The 20,743-nt window shown below is 35.0% G+C and overlaps 1 protein-coding gene across 11 annotated transcripts in view; it reads right to left on the reverse strand.

The window, feature by feature from the left end:
- OSBPL8 (oxysterol binding protein like 8) overlaps positions 1-20,743 on the reverse strand; it is a 271,517-nt gene that overhangs the window by 145,082 nt on the left and 105,692 nt on the right. For 3 of the 11 annotated variants that reach the window (XM_077111481.1, XM_077111482.1, XM_077111483.1), the window contains 3 exons: positions 17,056-17,094; positions 12,196-12,232; positions 945-1,082 (listed from right to left, as the gene is read on the reverse strand). In XM_077111481.1, the coding sequence (XP_076967596.1) occupies positions 945-1,082; positions 12,196-12,232; positions 17,056-17,094 (214 nt within the window). Of the gene's footprint in view, positions 1-944; positions 1,083-12,195; positions 12,233-17,055; positions 17,095-20,743 lie in introns of those variants that run through there. The other 8 variants (XM_077111489.1, XM_077111488.1, XM_077111484.1 and 5 more) reach the window with 7 other exon arrangements.

Raw genomic sequence — 20,743 nt, forward strand, 5'->3', positions numbered from 1 at the left:
CAAAATGAGAAGTATAAATTCTCATTATAACACTTCTCTGTATTATATTGAAAAATGCGTCAGTACTTGGAAGATCTGCAAAATTCAATGAACAATTAATATATTATTACATGATGTTACAAAAATCACACATGAGTAAAGGAGCCACTCAGAGTTCAAGATAGACCAATGAATTTTAATTTAACAGAATATGAAAAATTCATTGATATGGTTTCAGATTACATATTACAACTGATATTTAAGAAACTACACTTGCCAAGCATCAAAGAATATCCAGTTACGTATAAAAGCTATTAATACAATCTTCACTTTTCCAACTACATATATGCATGAAGCTAGGTTTTATTGAAATACTTCAATCAAATCATATCACCACAGATTGAGAAGCACATATGAAAATCCAGGTGTCTTCTATTAAACCAAACATTAAATAGATTCACTAAAATGTAAAACAAAAATTCGCAACCAAAGAGGATTTTGCCCTTCAGAGGATACTTGGCAATGCCTGGGCCAAAGTTTCTGGTTGCCATGACTTGTGGGGCAGAGCATGAGTCGTTATGGATAGTGGGCAGAGCTAGGGATGCTGTTGAACATTCTACATGCACAAGACAGCCCCACAACAAAGAAATATCAGCCCAAAATGTCAATAGCCCATAGGCTGAGAAACTGTGAAGTAAAAACAATGCCACTCTTCTAATTTGATTTATCTTTTTTTTTTGGAAAACAGTTATTCTTCACAAAAAATGTTATTTATGTTATGGGTTCCTCATTATTTTAAAATGTATTCATTCCAGGAGTTTTATAGATGAACAAAACGAAAGTAAACAACAACAAAAAATCACAAAACCAAATAGTTGGTATGGAAAAAGTTACAATAGATATGAAACATAAATCCTATGTTTCAGCTTCCTGTTAAAAAAAAATTAAAAACAACAATGCCTTACCTTGGCTGTGAGGACTTGCTGGACTAAGAGATGGTTGATGCAAATCTTTGGTTGGTGTTGGATAGGCTTCTTTCCCTTGGCGCTGACTCATCTTTCCTGGTGTCAGAAGCTGTGATTCGTCACTGTTTGCTACAACAACTCAAGGGAAGAAAGGAGAAAGAATTAGTACTAAAGTCATAGATTTATATAATTGTAGAGCCAATACCAGGAAAAAGAATTATGACTGAAATGTACTCAGTGGTTACATTCATTTTACCAAATACTTTAATAAATTTGCATAATTGTTTTCTTTTCCTTTAATTTTGGTTTGCTATCAGTCATAGAGGAATTATCAGGTATGCATGAGTCAAATATTCAAATTATAGGCATTATAAATATGGAAATACATATTTAACTGATAAGGAAAGGTGCCATGAGTTTAGTATGCACCTTTCACTGTGCTATTAATTCTTTCTATTTACCAATAGAATAAGCAGAGACCCAAGCATTACACAGAAGAAACACAAATCATCAATAAACACATGAAAAGATACACAACACCTCATTAGTAATACGATAAATAATAATTAACAGTATAAAATAATATTTTACATTCACTAGAATTTCTACTGTAATTTCTAATTTTCATGGAAAGTAGATAAGATTCCTGTTTTAGAGATGGAAAAACTTGCAGTTCAGAGATTGCCTTGCCTAAGACTAAGCAGTCAGTAAGTAAAACAAAGAAAACTCTAACTCTGAATGATTTGGTTCAAAAGTCTGGTCTCTGAAATGCTTTCTGCCCCAGTAATTTGTTTAAATAATGTTTTAAGGAAGCCTCTCCTTCATTTGGCCAAACAGCTAATAGAGGAGAGTAATGCCTATGATCCAGAGAAGATGAAAAAGAAAAAAACATTCAAGGAAGGAATGGGGCAAATTGTGAGCAAGTCCACCGTGCCCTAGGATCTCTATATTCTTTCACTTTATGTCTCTATGCATTCAGCCTACAGAAACTTTAGTTTTTAAGAGAGTGATTTGACTTTCACCTTAGTTTTAATTTTTCAACTTAAGTTACCAGAACTTCACAATTTACATTTTTACCACTACAGATTTTATATCAAATTATTTTAACATGTTTTTCCATTGTGCTAAAGTCTTCAGAATTATATTTTAGCTCCTTAAATTCTGATATAAAAATTCAAAAATACTTTTACTTATCATAAGTAAAGATATAAAAATAAAACAATATTTTCCCACCAAGTTCATTTAAAAAATTATAGACTGATGATTCCTGAATTTATATATTCAGCCTCAGTGTCTCCCCCTGAACTCAAACTCATATTCAATTGCCTACCTTATAATTGCTTCTTTTTTTTAATTTTTATTATTATTATTATTATTTTTACATGGGCAGGCATCGGGAATCGAACCCAGGTCCTCTGGCATGGCAGGAAAGCATTCTTGCATTCTTGCCTGCTGAGCCACCATGGCCTGCCCTATAATTGCTTCTTTATTACTTAATTGGCATCTCAAATTTTATCCAGATATAACTTCTGATTCACTTATTCTCTTTTTAAAGAGATCACTATTCCCCCCACTTTCTCAGGTCAAACCCTAGATATATTCTTTGTTTTTTTTTCGCTTTTTCTCACATCACACATTCAAATCATCTGTGAGATCTTTAGACTCCACCTTCAAAATTTATCTGGAATCCTCACTTTCACAACTACTACCCTCATCCAAGCCACCATTATCTCTCCCTCAGACCATAGTAGCTGACTTCTACCTGGTCTCCCAGCTTATCTTCTTGCTTCTAGCTTGTATAGAGTTCATTCTCTACAGAGAGGCCAGAACAAAGCTTCTGAAACCATAAATCAGATTTGCATCATGCAGAAATCTTTACAATGGCTTTCCATTATATTTACAATAAAAGCGATGGCCTAAAAGATTCAACAGGGTCTACCCCCACCTATCTTTCGAACCTCATTCCCTACCACTCGCTTTAACAGACATTTAGCTCCAGCCATAAGGGCTTTCTTTATATTCCTCAGAATATGCCATCTTGACCCAGTCAGTCTCGGGGCCTTTATATTTTTTGTTTCTACCACTGAAACACTCCTACCTCAGATTACCACATTGTTGGCACCACTTACTTTTGTCTGTGCTTAATATAATTTCTTCAGAAAAGCCCTTTGGTGGTATCTTCATATTGTCTTTTGATTAAATAAGTTCCTAAATTGGTATAGTCCAATATCATTTATTTTTCTTTTTTTGTGGTCATTGCTTACCTCTCTAGAGTTATACTCTACCACTTTATATTATATGATTTTCATTGTAGCTCTTATCAGTATTTGAAATTACATCATTTATTTATTCATTGCCTGCCATTCTTCCACCAGCCTATAAATTCCATGAGGACTTTTTCTGCTTTATTTTCCATGAATGTTGAGGTCCTGACACAGTTCCTGGCACACTGAAGGTGATATAAAATGTGGCTGAATAAATACACAAATTTATATTTTTAAGAAACTTCAGGGTCATAAAGTATATGACAGTTACCAAATCCAAGGTTCATGATACACTATTTGATTTCTAAAAATAATTACTGAAATTGAAAGTACATGATACTGATGCACAGAGAGACAAATTGAACTAGAGAACTAAACAGAGCTCAGAAACAAACTCTTGCATATGTGGAGACTTGATATATAACAGAGGTAAGGAAAGGAAAGTCTTTTCAATTAACTACAAAATGACACTTGGTTATCCATACTGGAAAAATAGTTATCTACCACATGTCTATGAAGACTAAAACCATAAATATAAAAAGAAAACTACAGAACTTATAGAGGAAAGTAGAAGAGACTATCTTTATAAACATGGTAATGAATGATTCCATTAAAAAGATACAACCAGGGTCCAGGGTGTACAGATGTTTCAGAGGTAGAAAAAGCTCGTCTTCCATGCAGGAGACCCGGGTTCAATTCCCAGACCATGTACCCCCAGCCAAAAAAAAATAAAAATGACACAGCCAGGCAGTAATCAAAAACAGAAAGAATTGATAAATTCTACTATATTAAATTTAAGAATTCATTTAATTAAAAAACACCATAACGAAGCTGAAAAGAAAGGCACACAATAAGAGATTTACAACAAAGGATTGGTATCTAGAATATATTAAAAAACAAAAACAAAAAAACTCCTCATAGTCAAGGCCATCTTGAAAAAGAAGCATGAAGTTCACAAAACTCACACTTCCTGATCTTAAAACTTGTCATGAAAACCACAATAATCAAAACAGCATGGCACAGCACAAGCATAGACATATAGACCAACAGAAGCAAACTGCGAGCTTAGAAATCAACCCTCACATTTATGGCCAATTGATTTTCACAAGGGGGCAAATACTACTCAATTGGGAAAGAATAGCCTCTTCAACAAATGGTGCCGGAAAAACTGGATCTCTGTTTGCAAAGAAAAGAAAGCAGGAACTTACCTTACTCCTTATATAGAAACCAACTTAAAGTGGAACAAAAACTTAAATATTAGAGCCAGAATTATCAAAATCCTGGAAGAAACTGTAGGGGAGCATCTTCAGGACCTGGTGTTAGGCAATGGTTTCTTAGACTTTACACCAAAGCACAAGCAACAAAAGAAAAATTAGATAAATGGGACCTCATCAAAATTAAAACTTTAGTGCCTAAAAGGGCTTTATTATGGAACTAAGACAACAACCTACACAAAGGGAGAAAATATTTGGAAACCACATATTTGATAAAGGTTTAACATCCAGAATATATAAAGAAATCCTTCAACTTAACAAAAAGGCAAACAACCCATTTGAAAATGAGCAAAAGATCTGAACAGACATCTCTCCAAAGAATATATACAAATGGCCAGAAAGCATATGAAAAGATGTTCAAAATGATTGTAGCCTTTAGGGAAATGCAAATCAAAACACAATGAGGTACCACTTCAGACCCACTAGAATGGCTTCTATTAAAAATAAACAAAAAAAAACAAACAGAAAATCCAATGTGTTGGAGAGGATGTGGAGAAATAGGAACACTCTTTCATTGCTGGTGGGAATCTAAAACAGTGTAGCTGCTATGGAAAACAGTTTTGCTGTTCCTCAGAAGGCTAAGTATAGAATTATCATATGACCCAGCAATCCTTCAACTAGTTATATTCCCAAAAGAAATGAAAGCAGAGACTCGAATAGTTATTTGCACACTGATATGCATAGCGGCATTATTCACAATTGCCAAAAGATGAAAGCAAAGTGTCCTTCAATCAATGAATAAATAAAATGTGATATATACACAAAATAGAATATTATTTACCCATAAAAAGGAATAAAGTACTGACACATGTGACAACATGGATGAACCTTGAAAACATCATGTTGAGTGAAATAAGCCAAATATAAAAGGGCAAAGATCATATGATCTCACTGGAATGAAATAGAATAAGCAAACTTATAGAATCAGATTCTAGAATATAGGTTACTAAGGGACCAGGTGGGGATTAGGAAATATACAGGGCTACTATTTGAACCAATGGACATGTTCTGGTAATGGATGGTGGTGGTAGCAGTACAACACTGGGAATGTCAGTAACAGCATTGAAACATACATCTGAATGTAGTTAAAAGGGGAAATGTTAAGTTGTATATATGGTAACAGAATGAAAAATAAAAATAAAAAATCCATGGAATTGCACTTAACAGTAAACCCAAAATTAAACCATGGAATATAGTTAATAGTACAATTACAAAAAAATGTGCTTTCATCAATTGTAACAAATGTTCTACTCAAATGTCAGGTGTTAATAATAGGGTAGTTTATGGGAACCCTGTATTTTATGCATGATTCTTCAATAAACCCACAACTTCTCTACTAAAGGGAGAAAAAAAAGAGCTCCTAAAAATAAATTTGAAAAAGACCTCATTCTATATCTACCATGTTTATTTCTGAATTCAACAACATAATAAAAAAATGCAGAAAGACTTGAGCCATGACTTGTCTGAAGAACAAATGCAAATAGCCAATAAATACATGAAAAGCTGCTCATCCTACTTTAATCAGATAAATACAAATCAAAATAATAATGAAATAAATATTTTGGTTTCAGTAGGACTGACTAAAATTAATAAGTCTGATGATACCAAGTATGATGAATAAGGGATCAATGAGACATTTTAAGCACTATTGGCTGAGTGTACATTGATACAGACACTTCGGAAAACAATTTGAAACCATCTTATAGAACCGAATTCAGGTACACCTATAGTCCAATAATTCCACTCCTAGATTTATACCAGCAGACAAAAATAATAACATTCATAACAACACTATTTACAGTAATACAAAAATAAAAACAACCTAAACACGTATCAATTGAAAATAAAATGGATAAATAATGGTATATGAATATATGGAATACAAAAAGGAATCACATATATGTGTACCCAATAACATAGTTGTGCTGTTGTGAAGCTGTTAAGTACCCCAGAAAATGTCATGTTCTTTTAATCCATTCCTGTGGGTGCAGACCTGTTGAGGGAGGACCTTTTGATTAGGTTTTTTAGTAGGAGATGAGAGGACCCACAGAAGCTCAGGGAGGAGGTCACTGGAATAAAAAGCTGAAAGCAACGAGACCTGAGAGCAAAGGACCAGCAGACACCAGCCATCTACCTTGTTATCTGACAGAGGGATCCTGGATGCCAGAAGCCTTTCTTTGGAGAAGGTATCGTCCTGTTGATGCCTTAATTGGGGTATTTTCATGACCTTAGAACTGTAAATTTGTAAATTAATAAATCCCCAATGTAAAAGCCAACCCATTTCTAGCATATTACATTCCAGCAGCTTTAGCAAACCAAAACAGATTTTGATCCTGAGAGTGGGGTACTGCAATTTGCAGGTACCAAAAATGCTAGAACAGCTTTATAAATAGATAAGAGGAAGATTCTGGAAGAATTGTGAGGAGTTTGATAGAAAAGGCCTAGATTGCTTTGAGGAGACTGTTGGTAGAAATATGAACACTAAAGTTAGTACTTATGATGAAGCCTTAGAAAGAAATGTTCAATAGGAAACTGCAAACTGCAAGAAAGGTGATACTTATTTTAAAGTACAGAGAGCTTGGCAAAAGTGAGTCCAAAGGAAGGCAGAATTTACTGAAGAGATTTCCAAATTAAATGTGGAACATGTGGCCTGGCTTCTCCTTGCAGCTTATAACAAAATGTGAGAAGAAAGGGACAAGCTGAGAACTGAACTCTTCAGTTCAAGGAAACCAGAAATTGATAGTTCGGGAAATTATGAGCTTTTGGAGTACAAGTCCCCAGAGAATAGCCCCATGTGAAAATTTAACCAAACATGGAAACAGCCAGCTATTCCAGTGCGAGTCAGGATTGGAGATAGAGTTATCCAGAAAGAATGTGTGGAAAGTCCTATTGTCTGATGGTTGGGACCCCTGTGTGCCACAAGCAAAACTGACAAGTTTTTTGCACAATCTGTAAGAACAGAACCACTGCCAGCTTGTACTAAAAGGGACAGAAAAGGGACAGATTGAAGGAAAAACCACCTCAAACGCATAACCATGAAAACTGAGGTTTTACCAAAAAAACCCTACACCAGGAGTGTATACTCAACCATGCACATGGAAAGGGTGAGTCTGCCCTGGAGTTTTTCTCCCTACTGTTCAGGAAGAGTGCTGCCACCCCAGAGCTCTCAGATGGCTGGGGAACTGAAGAACATGTGACCACCCAGTTGTTCAGGAAGAGGGTTGCTGCCCCAAGCTTCAGAGAGGGTAAAGCACATGCCCCCGGCATTGGGGAAAGCCTGGCTATGACCCCACTGATTGGAAAGTGGGGAGTATGTGCCCTGGAGACAGCAAAGAGTCTAGCTGCCAACCAGATGTTTGAGGATGATGGGACCGAGCACATGGCCGTGTTACCAATATTTGGTGATACTGGAGTCCGTACCCCAATGTTTGGAGAGAGCAGGGCTGCTGCACAAGCCCTTGGAAAGGGTGGGACTGCCCTGTCTCAAATCCCAAGGATAAAATGTCATTCTGTGGATGACTGTCAGACCTGGAAAACTAATGAAGTATGCCTTGCAGGTTTTCAGAACTGTTTGGATCCAGTGTCCCCTGTTTTTCCTCCTATTTCTCCTTATGGAAATGGAAATGTTTATTCTATGACTTCTCCCTTCTTTGTTATTAGAAGCAGATAAATTGTTCTAAGTATCACAGGTCCACAGCTAGAGGAGAATTCTGCCTTAGGACAGAACAAGACTGTAACTGATTTTGATGAGACTTTGTATTTAATACTGTTACTGAAATAATTTAAGCTTTTGTGATACTGTGATAGAATAAATGTATTTTGCATATGGAAAGAACACATCTTTTTGGGGTCCAGAAGGTGGACAACTAATACAATTAGAGTATACTTTAGTATTCCATCAGGAAGATATATGTCTTGGATTCCTTTACTATTTAAAAAAGAAAGTACTCAGAGAAGTGTAAATTTGGTTCTATCACCAATAGAACCCAAATTTGGTTCTATTTTTGATTGAGGTATTACTGTTCACAATTTTTATAAGCTAGTATAGCATACTGAAAAACTTGGCTGTTTATGTCCTTAATGCCTTAATAAAGGAATTCCTAAGATCCTCTGAATCTTAGGAATTTTCTGCTATAAGGTTGTCTTTTATTTTTTCTTCTAGGTATGCCCAAGACCACATTGATAGCTCACAGGCTAAGGAGAGAAGAGGGAGGGGCCAGGCATACTTGCAGTTTTGGAATGGGGAAGAAACAACACCAGAAAGACAAACCAGGAAATATGGGGCTTTGAATCAAGTTACCTAGGAGAGAAGGGGAGTCTGCAGACTGAGTTCAACCATGTGGACACAGATTCTGTCAATAATGCATAATGAGACTGCCATATAAACTCAGGATACTCGAAACCCAGAGGAACTTCCATGATTGAGAAGACACATTGCTGAGCCAGGAAGCTTGCACTTCAGACACTCAAAGACTTCACTCTGTGTATCTTTTCTTTTGGCTTCTTATTTGTACCTTTTACTATAATAAAAACTATAATTTTAAGTATAGAGCTTTCAGTGAGTTCCATAAGTTGTTTAAGCAAATTATCAAACCCAAGGGGGTATGGGAATCCCCAAATTTGTAGCCACTTGCTCAAAAGTGTGGGTGGCTTGGGTCCCGGAACTTTTGAGTAGTGCCTGAAGGGCAGTTTTGTGGAGAACTGCCCTTAACCTGTGGCACCTACGCAAACCCCAAGAATCAAGACTGAACTAAACTGAACTATGCACTTTTTGCAGTTAGTGTCAGAAGCTGTTGTGGAAGCTGACAGAAGGTTTTGAAACCTTTATACCTTGAGAGTGAGAGGGTACACAGAAATAGCAATGTATAGAAAAACATCAGAAAGCCTACAGTCCTATTTGTTTTCTCTCACTCTGTGCCAGTTTGAAACGGTCATGTATCCCCAGAAAAGCCATATTCTATAATACTCATTCAATATTGCTGGGTGGGATCTTTTTGACTGTTTTCATGGAGATGTGACCCACCCATTCAAGGTGGGGTTGCTTACTGGCACCCTTTAGGAGGAAACCATTTTGGTAAAAGCTTTAGAGCCAAGAAAGCCCTCATAGACAGAGACTTTTTTTTTGGCTTGGACAGCCTCCAGGAATCGAACCCAGGTCTCCAGCATGGCAGGTGAGAATTCTGCCACTAGGCCACCAGTGAACCACCCAGCCGGAGACTTTTGGAGATGCAGAAAGAAAACACTCCTGAGGAACACTTATGAAATGAGAAACCAGGAAAGAAAGCTAGCAGACATCGCCATGTGCCTTCTCAGTTGAGAGAGAAACCCTGAACTTCATAGGCCCTTTCTTAGGAGTTAAGGTATCTTTCTCTAGATGCCTTTGTTTGGATATTTCTACAGTCTTACAACCGTAAACTTGCAACTTAATAAATTCCCTTTTTAAAAGCCGTTCCTTTTCTGGTATACTGCATTACAGCAGCTTTAACAAACTAAAATATACCCCGTTCATAAAAATTTACAACTATACAGTAAAAAAAAAAAAAAAAAAGCCTCTGTATAATATAAAAATCATTGTATGTCCTAAATTATTTACACAATAGTGAACTATCCCATTGCAATTTCCAGAAGGGCCATGGCTTTGGTTTATTGGTCTGTATCCTCTAGCACATAACAGACATAAATACCCATTAAATGACTTAAAAGATATTTGTTCAATGGATCACTGTATGATTCCAGTGTAGTTTCTCACTGTGCAATCAATATAGACCTTTATGAGTAAGGTTTTCAGGTTGACTCAGCTACTTAAGATAGCATTATAATGCCCTCTGCTGGTTTCTACTTTGTGGTGAAAGTAAAGTAGCGGACCTGGCTATTCATACTGTATTACTCACCCTAAGTAGAGTATGAATCACATCAGAATAATAGTACTACAATTAATATACCAGCTATAAATTCTAAGTGGAATGTAATTCTGTAAGTACTATTCTTCACTTCCTGAATTCAACTCATCAATATAAAATTTGAATAATTTTATAAGCTTCAAATTCCAGTGTTTTCCCTTAATCTAAGTGAAAGCTAAGACAGAATGAAGTTGTGATTTTACTTGGTACAATACAAACTCATTTCTATACAAATTATATATTTTTATTTATATATGCCTAAAATATGCAACCATAGTAAATTTCTTCTGTTTCAAGTAAAAATTAAAGACTTCTCCATTTATAAAACCCAGTTCCTAAAACAGAACCATTTAAGCACATATTAAAAATGCAATGCTATTTATAATCTTCAGCAGTACCATTTGGTTCACCTGAAACATTCAAATATACAAGGTAACCAAGGCCATTGAAGAACCCATTAAACATATTTGTCAAGTATCACAAGGCTGAACAACAAAACATAATAATGATTTGGGATATGCATTTTTTTTTCTATTTTTTAAATATCTACTATCCTAATAATGCTGGTTGTATAATAACTGACATTTGAAATATTGTGAATTTTTGCAATTAAAGGGAAAAAAGGAATTTTAGCATATCGTCACCATTAAAAAAAAAAGTTGCATAATACTGTAACCAGCACTAGGACCAAAAACAAAAAAATTATATCAAACAATTTTACAACTAGAAACGCCTTGGCCATTATCTTGCTCTATTTCCTTTGGCAATTGAGAAAACTGAGTTTCAGAGCAGTAAACCAACAGTCAATAGTCAGATTACTAGGGATTAATACTAAAACTTTCTAAATCAATATAATTACCTATATTTCTTTCCAGTAAGATTAAAATATTTGTCTGATTTTTGATAATACTAAAAATGTTAATTATTTGGTTAGTCTTAAAAACTCAGCAAATTGATAGTTTCAGTCTGAATTCTGAAAAATAATAGAAGACACACTGGGCAAGAGATAAAAAATAACCCATTCTAATTTCCTGGATATTTAAGTTCTTAGCTTCAGGCTTTTCATCTACAAAATGAATGTTTCATTAGATAATCTTTAAAGTTCATCTCATCTCAGTAAGTCTATATTTTTTAATACAAAAGTTGCCCTTCCCATAATGCTTTGAAATTATCTGTTCATGGGTCTAAATTCTCAGCTAGCTTATAAAGATGTGGGGCACGTGTTTAATGCATTGTGTATCTTTAGAGTTATCACAGTGTCTGGTTATATAAGAAAAAAATCTCAGGAAAATTTATTGATATAAACTGGATACAACTTTAAAGGATGCATCTTTTAAGTCCCTAAGATGAAATATGAAAAAATATTCTTAAAAGGATTTTTAAAATTCATAACCAGAATATCTATTCTATAAAAATTATGACAAAATCAAACATTATTCCTCATTTCCATAGGGCAGTGAATTCCTTGTACTACCTTTAGCCTCATAGTAGCCTGATCTACAACTTGCAATGATTAAAAAAAGGAATACCATGAATAAGAGGTACTAAATTACTGATTAAATATTTGGCTAAATAAATAATACATCTTTAAGTAATCAAGATATAAACGTACAAACACGGTCTATCAAGTTCAGAAGGACACTGGGAAAAGATGGGCACCAAATGCCCATTTATATTTACTTGCAATTACAATGCCTGGAAAGAAAATTAGGAGACATAATAAATTAAAATAAAAATACCATTTGCCTTCCATAAGTACACATCAAAATATTATCATATCCCCAAACATGCCACTTGAACTTTGGCTACTTACTTGATGACCCAAGGACATCTTTGCTATCACCAAGAAGCTTTTAATATGCAGGGTAATTGAGCAGCAAACAAATACAGTCCAAACCAGGAAGAAGCAAAATGCATCAGGATGGAAGCAGCAGTGAAACAAAAGGACAAGGAAAATAGCATTAGTTTATAAGTAGAAAGCACATGCACATCAATCCTAACCAATCAAAATTTAAGAGGAATTTCTTTTCCTATCAAAAATAAAGAAGAGAATGGAATTAACCAAGAATTTTGTTTTGACAATTATTCAAGCAAAAATTACTTTCAATTATATTTTAAGATATGTGTTAGAAGTAGTAAAAATTATTTAGAATTATAAGGTATAGCAAAAAGTTTATTCATTCCTTGAATTTAAGTGGCTTATAAATATCTAACAATCCATGCACTATTAAATATTAGTTTTGCATGCCACAAAAGCACTTATTAGAGATTTAGTATGTTTCTTCTACAAAAGAAAGGAACTAACATTTACAGAGTGTTTATTCTATGCCAAGCATTGTGCCAAGAGCTTCTACAAACACATCAAAAAGTAAACAAAGTTATTTTTAAAGGGCAAAAAAAAAAAGAGGACTAAATTTTATTAAGTCAGAAAACATTTTCTTAGGAAAATCAGGCAAATTATCTGGAGCTACTGCTCTTTCGGAAGTCAAGAGACCAATACTTGAATGAGGAGCTTGCAATCAACTGAAAGAAACAGGAAAAAGACTACTAACCTTTTTTCTAGTAACTATTTTAACATACAAGATCACTCCAGACACTGACTACAAAGAAGTGTTTCTGTCTCTCTTGGTAGAAAAAAAAATGCTTAGCTCTCCTTCATTTTCGAATGGCAAGTACAGTAACACAGCACTAAAGTAACAACAAAAAATTCACACTGATGACATTATAACATGATTTTATTGAAAGGTAGTAAGGGAATCTTAACTGTGTCAAAAACGGTAGAAAAAAATTTTAAAAGTCACAGAGCATTTGTTTGCTTTGAGCTTCTGTTTGTCTCTTTGGAAAAAACCCTTGAACCTGAGATTTCCCTAAAGTGATGGCTATTTCACGATGCTTCAAATTATGTTCTAATGGTCTCTAAGGGCATTTGTTTTACTCATTTTTCTGTGGTTGCCTCATTTAAGCCCATTCTTCTGCAAATTGGCTTCAATTTCATAAACTTTAAAAATACAGCTTTGGCGACAATGAATTAATTGTGCTCAAGACCTTATTACTGATAGTGATGTTATCACAACTAGTAAGCTTGTGGGAAAAGATTAAAACATTGAGGTAGGTAGTCTAACATGACCCTCATTGATCCCTTCTCCTGATACCCATGCCTTTATCCCTTCTCCTTGAGCACAGGCAGGACTTACTGAATCACTGCTAATTAAAAGACTATGATAGAAGTGACAGGATGTCACTTCTGAGATTAGCTTCTGACTTCATCTGGAGTGTAGTCTCTTACTCTCTTAGATAGCTTACCCTAGGGAAAGGCAGTTGCCATATCACAAGGAAGCCTTGAAGAAAGGTCCATTAGGCAAGGAAGTGAGGTCTGCCAACAATCACATAAGAGCTTTGGAAATGGATCTCCTAGGTCTCCCCAACCACTCAGTTGAGCTTTCAGATGAGATTTTAGCATCCCCATCCACTCCCAAGAGCTTGACTATAATTACATGAGAGACCCTGAGCCAGAGACACCTGCTTCTGGAACCCTGAAACACAGAATCTAGGAAATAATAAATAATTGTTTTAAGCCACCGAATTTTGTTTTGCAGCAGTAAGTAACTAATAAAGTACTAGAAAACTGAAAGACATTAGGAAGTTATCAGAGACAGTTGTGGCAAACTTTACAAATGTTTCCTAGATATCTAAAAATTTTTCCTCTTCTAATATTAATATTACTAGTTTTCCTGGATCTACCAGAAACTTCCTAAAGGAAAGCAATGATCCTAACTATCTGTATATGTATTTGGGAGTACTTAATTTAATAGGGCCAATCAAATTTGAAGGTTTTTGAATTGGTCTTCCATTTGAACTAAAAGATTAAGATTAACAATTTAAATTGTACAGTTCTGTTACATTCTCAAGTTTCATCAGTTAATAGTACTACCTTAACTCCTGTGCAGCTGTATTCCTTCCCTGATTACTCTCAGAAAATATCCCTAATTATATATAGCCATTCCTGAATATCTGTTTCAAAAACCTTCAACTATCCATACTCAACATTATATCCTTAAGTATGTCATTGTCACATAAATCTGATTCTACTAAATTAATCCTATTTTTTTTCAGATTGAGGCACTGAAGGGTAATCAGAGAATAACCAAAATAAATGCTGTTTATTCCCAAAATCCATCCATCCTACAAGTATTTATTAAGTGAATACTATAGCCAGATATCATTTCAGGTATTGAGGGATGCAACAGTGAACAAAACAGACAAAAATTCTGCCCTAATGGAACTTACATTATAGTGGAGGAGATGAGCAACATAATAGATAAGTAAAAGTTCACAATGTATTATACACTCTAAATGCTAAGGAAAAAATGATCAAAGAATGGGAGAAAAAAAAAGTTAAGGAAGAGGGAGTTAAAATTTTAGATAGGGTGGCCTAAGAAGGATTCACTAAGGATTTGATTGAATAAAATGAGGGAACTTGCCATAAGCATATATAGGGAAGCTTATTCCAGGCAGAGGGAGGAACAAATGTAGAATAGAGGCTTGGGATGGGAGCAAGTCTAAAATGTTCTGGAAAAATAAGGTGGCCTGTGTGGCTGGAATACAATAAACAAGTAGGAGGTAGCAGGAGATAAGGTCAAAGAGGTAAATGAGTACCAGTATATAGTACCTTGAAGAGCCTTTGTTTTATTTTGAATGAGATAGGGAGAGGTTGGAGGTTTTAAGAAAAGGAAAATAAGATAATCATATGATTATCTTATTGTTCTGCTGCTATACTGGAAAAGACTAGAGGTAACAGGGTAGACTCAGGGAGATCAGTTAGGAGGTTACTACACTAATCTAAGGGAAAGATGAAGATACTTGGACCACACTGAGCAACAAAGGTGATGAGAAATAGTCAAATTCTGAATATGTTTTGAAGGTAGAGTCAACAGGATTTCCAGATGGACTTAATGTGGGACAGAAGAGAGAGGAGTCATGATGATATTAAGTGTTGGGGTCTAAGCACCTGGAAGGATGGAACTGCCATTTTCTGAGATGGAAAAGACAAGAGGAGCTAGTTTCCCAGGAGAATATCAGGAGTTCTGTTTCGGATAGATTAAGTTTGAAATGCCTGTTAAACATCCCAGTGGAAAAATCAAGAAGGCAGTTGGATATATAGAACTGTAGTTTAGAGAAAGGAACAGACTGGTAAGAGAACAATACAGTTTATGATATATATGAGAGTTTGGGTAAATAATCTGATGGCTTGATTTCAGGAAATTGAAAATGCCAAAGGATAAAACAGCAGGCACTAGAAAAATATATGTTAAAATGAAACAATGTTTCAAGTTGAAACATTCCAAAGCAAAGCTGAGAAATAATGAAAAATAACCTATAGTTTCAGAATCCTTTCCTAGAAGAATGAGATAAAAATACATTAAATTGAGATGCATGTGAAATCACACTCCCAGAGTTACTTGCAAGTGATGCTAACAGGAAATGGGATATAAGTCACTGAGGATTAGATAACAATTTTGCCAAGTAACTCAATGGCTCTAGAGTCTGCATTTGGTTCAACTGCACACTATCTTGTCATTCCTTGTGGTTTTTTGGGACCTAGATCTAATTTGTGCGATATCCATGTATAACAATAAAGACAATGTGAAATCAATGATGTAAAAAATACCACACAAGTATCTTGTGAAATATTAAAAAGAATAAAAAGCTAACCATTTTTTCTGGCTTTTGTTAAAAACCAAAATATTTCAGAAATCTCATAGAATCCTGGAATTTTCAGCTTGTTTGGAAAAAAGACCATTAATAGATGACAGAAACATTTTCTCTATTTGAATAATTTATATCTGCCATTATCCCTTATGTAATCCACACAATCATCTCAATAATTTGTTATATAAATAAATCCTCTATTTTGGCAGAAGGTTTAGGCTGAAAATAATATAATAATAATATGCCAGGAATTTTTCTTTCATTTATTATTAATTAGTGCACTATCAAAACACATTAATTAAAAGCATGAAATAGTTACAGCCATTATCTAAATCCTTACCAATTTTAGTCTACAGATCTCAGAAAAAGAGCTTTAAGCAAAAAATGTGATTTTATTGTGATACACGTCTAAATATTTGCCATCCCATCTATAGTTAGCAAAAAAACACACCACCTTTAAGAAATCTAAAGGAATGGGTAGAAGTTTATTAATATGCCCCTGTTGTCCTGGGAAAACCATCAGTCACACACAAGTCTGGATAAATGACCACCCTATAACACAGAAATAAATCCATGCAATCTGGAGTTTTAATTTCATTGCCTTTAGCACAGCATTTCCTTAATAACATACATATTGACTTGGCTTAACCCATTTGATGAACTTAAGGAGCTTGGCTACCTTTAAGACATAGAATTATATTTATCTCACTACATTTTTCTGTATTGTTTAACTACTACACTGGTATGTACTATTTTGGTAGTAAAAGAATATTAGACCTATTTATATTTTAGAAAAAAATATAATCATAATTTTTAAAACTGATCTTTTCAATCATGTTAGCTACTTCTTACAACTATGTATCTATGATAAAATACAATGGAAAATATATTTGAAGAACCTTGAAAGAATGCTGAAAAACTTAAAAAGAATAACATTTCAAACATAGCACCATATATTACTCACTGTCTCTCGAACTTCAGCAACTTCTGAATATGGTAAGTTCTAAAAAAAAAAAAAAAATTTCTCAGGAGTGATTTTAATTAATCTCAGATACTGGAATCTGAATGTAGACAGCACCCTCAGTTTATCAAGTGAATTAAGTGGTGTAAAAATCTTTTAAGAAATAGAGTCCAAAAAATAATAATAATAAAGCAACAGTATCTTTACACTGAAAACTAAATCCTTTAAAAAAAAAAAAGTCCTGAGGCTTCAGGAAATTTAAGACAATCTGCCAATTTACGAAGTGCTCACTGACATATTCTGGGGGCCTGTTCACAGTTCTTATCTTTCCTGCACGTATGTAATTCCATCAGCCCTTGAACCACACAAGCTCTCTTCTCCCTTGGTTTCTAAAATGCTGTACTATTCAGTCTCTCCTTTTTTTCATGCCTCCCTGTTTGTCCTCCCATTCAATTACTGAATGGCCATAAGCAGTGGTCAACCCTCAACCATTTACTGTTCTTTCTCTACCTGCTCTTTTCCTATAGATTCCATTCATAGTCAAAGATCATTTATTAGCTTTATTCAGAGAGTCACCAAGTTTCCTTCTTCAAAGCTAATCTATCTTTAAAACTTTCTTTCAAAACATGTATATACAGACATTACTGTAATTTAACTGTTGGTTCTATGAAATTATCTAAAATTGAGAGTATTGATGGACTGTTAGTTTTGGACATTATACATAATGCCTAATGAATGGAGGAGGCTGAAGTATGCACTGAGAAGCAGACTGAGTAATGGTGTATACATATGATCAAATATTATGCTACTACAAAAAGGAACAAAGTTGTGAGGCATGCAACATTGTGAATGAATCTGTGGGGCATTTGGTGAGGCAAAATAAGCCAGAAACAAAAGAGCAATTATACTATGGTCTCATTTAGAAAATGCTTATAAGAAAACAGGGGCTTAGATTGTAAGATCTTACAGTAGTCACATTTAGTCCGGAGTGGTAAATAATATTTCTGGAGTTTGAGAGACTGTTTTATATATATATAACCTGGTAAAGATAATGAAACTGATCAGGTTAGAATTAAGGTAATTCAGACTACAGAGGTAAGGAAGATGTTGTCTATATTTTAGAACTTCATCCACTCTTTGAGACCAAAGGAAGAAAGATTTATTTTGTCCTGAACTTAAATTTTTTAGCACAAAAACTAACTCAAACTGTCTGGATAGATCATTTAAACAATCCAAACACAGGGAGCCCAGAATAAGAATGAGGACCTTTAATCCTTTATAGTTTAATGAATTGCCACAATAAATCCCAGAGCATGTTAAGCAGATAATCAAAAGGTATTGGCAAATTCCTTGAGGGATAGGAGAAAAATAAACTTTACCACTGGGTAAACCTGATACTGTATCAAACATTAGGAACACCCAAATCAATAGGCCAAGCCCTTGATCTTGAAGCTTGCTCTTATGAAGCTTATGTATGTGCGCAGGTTTGAAACGATGCATGTACCCTAGAAAAGCCATATTGTAATCCTAATCCTAATCCTATTTTGTAAAGGCAGACATTTCTTCTAATCCCTATTCAGTATTGTATGTTTGAAACTGTAATTAGATCATCCCCTGGACATGTGATTTAATCAAGAGTAGTTCTTAAACTGGATTAGGTGGAGGTGTGTCTTCACCCATTTGGGTGGGTCTTGATTAGTTTACTGGAAATCCTATAAAAGAGGAAACGTTTTGGAGAAAGCTGGAGATTCTGAGAAAACAGAGAAGAACGACATAGCCACAAGAAGCAGAGTCCACCGGTGATCTTTGGAGATGAAGAAGGAAAACGCCTCCCAGGGAGCTTCATGAAACAGAAGCCAGGAGAGAAAGCTAGCAGATGATGCCATGTTCACCATGTGCCCTTCCAGCAGAGAGAGAAGCCCTGACTGTGTTTGCCATGTGCCTTCCCACTTAAAGAGAACCCTAAACTTCACTGGCCTTCTTGAACCAAGGTATCTTTCCCTGGATGCCTTCAAATGAACTTTTCTATAGACCTGTTTAAATTGGGACATTTTCTCAGCCTTAGAACTGTAAACTAGCAACTTATTAAATTCCCCTTTTTAAAAGCCATTCCATTTCTGGTATATTGCATTCCAGCAGCTAGCAAACTAGAACAGTATGTAACGGAGAAGCTTAGCCCTATAGGTATGCCTAAGAGTTACTTCCGGAGGACCTCTTGTTGCTCGGATGTGGTTTCACTCTCTGTAAGCCCAACTCTGCAAGTGAAATCATTACCCTCCCCACTATGTGGGACATGATATCCAGGGGTGAAAGTCTCCCTGGCCCTGTGAGAGATGACTACCAGGGATGAGTCTGGCCCTGGCACTGTGGGATCAATAAGGCCATCCTGATCAAAAATGGGAAAAGAAGTATAACAAATGAGGTATCTGTGGCTGAGAGAGTTCAGATACAGTAGAGAGGCTACTCTGGCAGTCACTCTTATGCAAGACATTGCTACCTACTATAACTTGCCAAAACCCAACCAAAACCATTCCAGCCAATCCTAAAGAACACCTAGAGCAATATATAAGATTCTACATATAAGATTCCATGCACTAGGGTAACTTTCCAGAAACCTACAACCTCCAGATGGGTCCTGAAATGCAGAGCGGTCAGCCTCTCCAGAACAACTAGTTCCATCTTGCTATTCCGTATTATCAACAGCCTCTTCCAACATAAAAAAGTTAGAATGGGCATAGCCCAAATACCCCTAAAGAGTGAGTGAAAGATAAAAGGTGATGGTGGAATTAAACAGAGAAGGGAGGGTTAAATAGATGAGTATGATTGCTGAATCATTATACTGATATTTCTTTTAGTCTCTAGTATTTAAGAGTAGCTAGAAGTAAAAACCTAAAATTGTGGAACTGTAACCCATAATAAACTCTGAAATCTGTTCTACAACTAATTGTTGTGATGTGCTTTGAAATTATTGCTTTTTTGTATATATGTTATTTTTCACACAAAAAAGTAGATTTTGTTGATATTATGTGTGTGTGTGCATAAATATATATATATATATATATCCCTTCTAGCCTCCAGTATTCTGGAGCAGCTAGAAGGAAACACCTGAGATAAGGAATGGTAGTCTATGACAAACTCTGGGATCTGTTCTATGACTATTTAGTTGAAGAGTGTTTTGAAAATTACTGCTTTTTTCTTTCTTTGCTTTGTATATATGTTATGTTATACAACAAAAAACATTTAAAGAAATTAACTTCTAGTTCTAAAATTTTGTTAACAAAGGAAAGGCTCTTAGTTTATTTTAGAAAGTGCCTTCATGCCAAAAATAGAATTCATTAGCTTTCCTCAGAAACCAGCTTCCACACCGATTTTCCCAATTCTTTCAAGGTTAACATCTTACTTTCAATAACTCTCTCAGTCTTTCACTTACTCAATCGCTCACAAATAAACCCTTGAGTCAGAGCCCTCTCCTTTTTTTCAACATTTAATTAACAATTAAGTTCTAATGATTTTTATCTTCAAAATATCTATCTCACATCTAGTCCTTTCTTTCAATGCCATTAATACTACTGAGGTCAGACTTATATCACATCATTTCGCAACTTTTGCATTTTCCTTTCTAGAGGCGTTTCTTCATTCAGTTTCTCCCTACTCAGTCATTTACCTGTTAGGTATTAGAATTAAAAAAAAA

Source organism: Tamandua tetradactyla, chromosome 7 (assembly GCF_023851605.1).
Source record: "Tamandua tetradactyla isolate mTamTet1 chromosome 7, mTamTet1.pri, whole genome shotgun sequence".
NCBI classification, from domain to species: domain Eukaryota; kingdom Metazoa; phylum Chordata; class Mammalia; order Pilosa; family Myrmecophagidae; genus Tamandua; species Tamandua tetradactyla.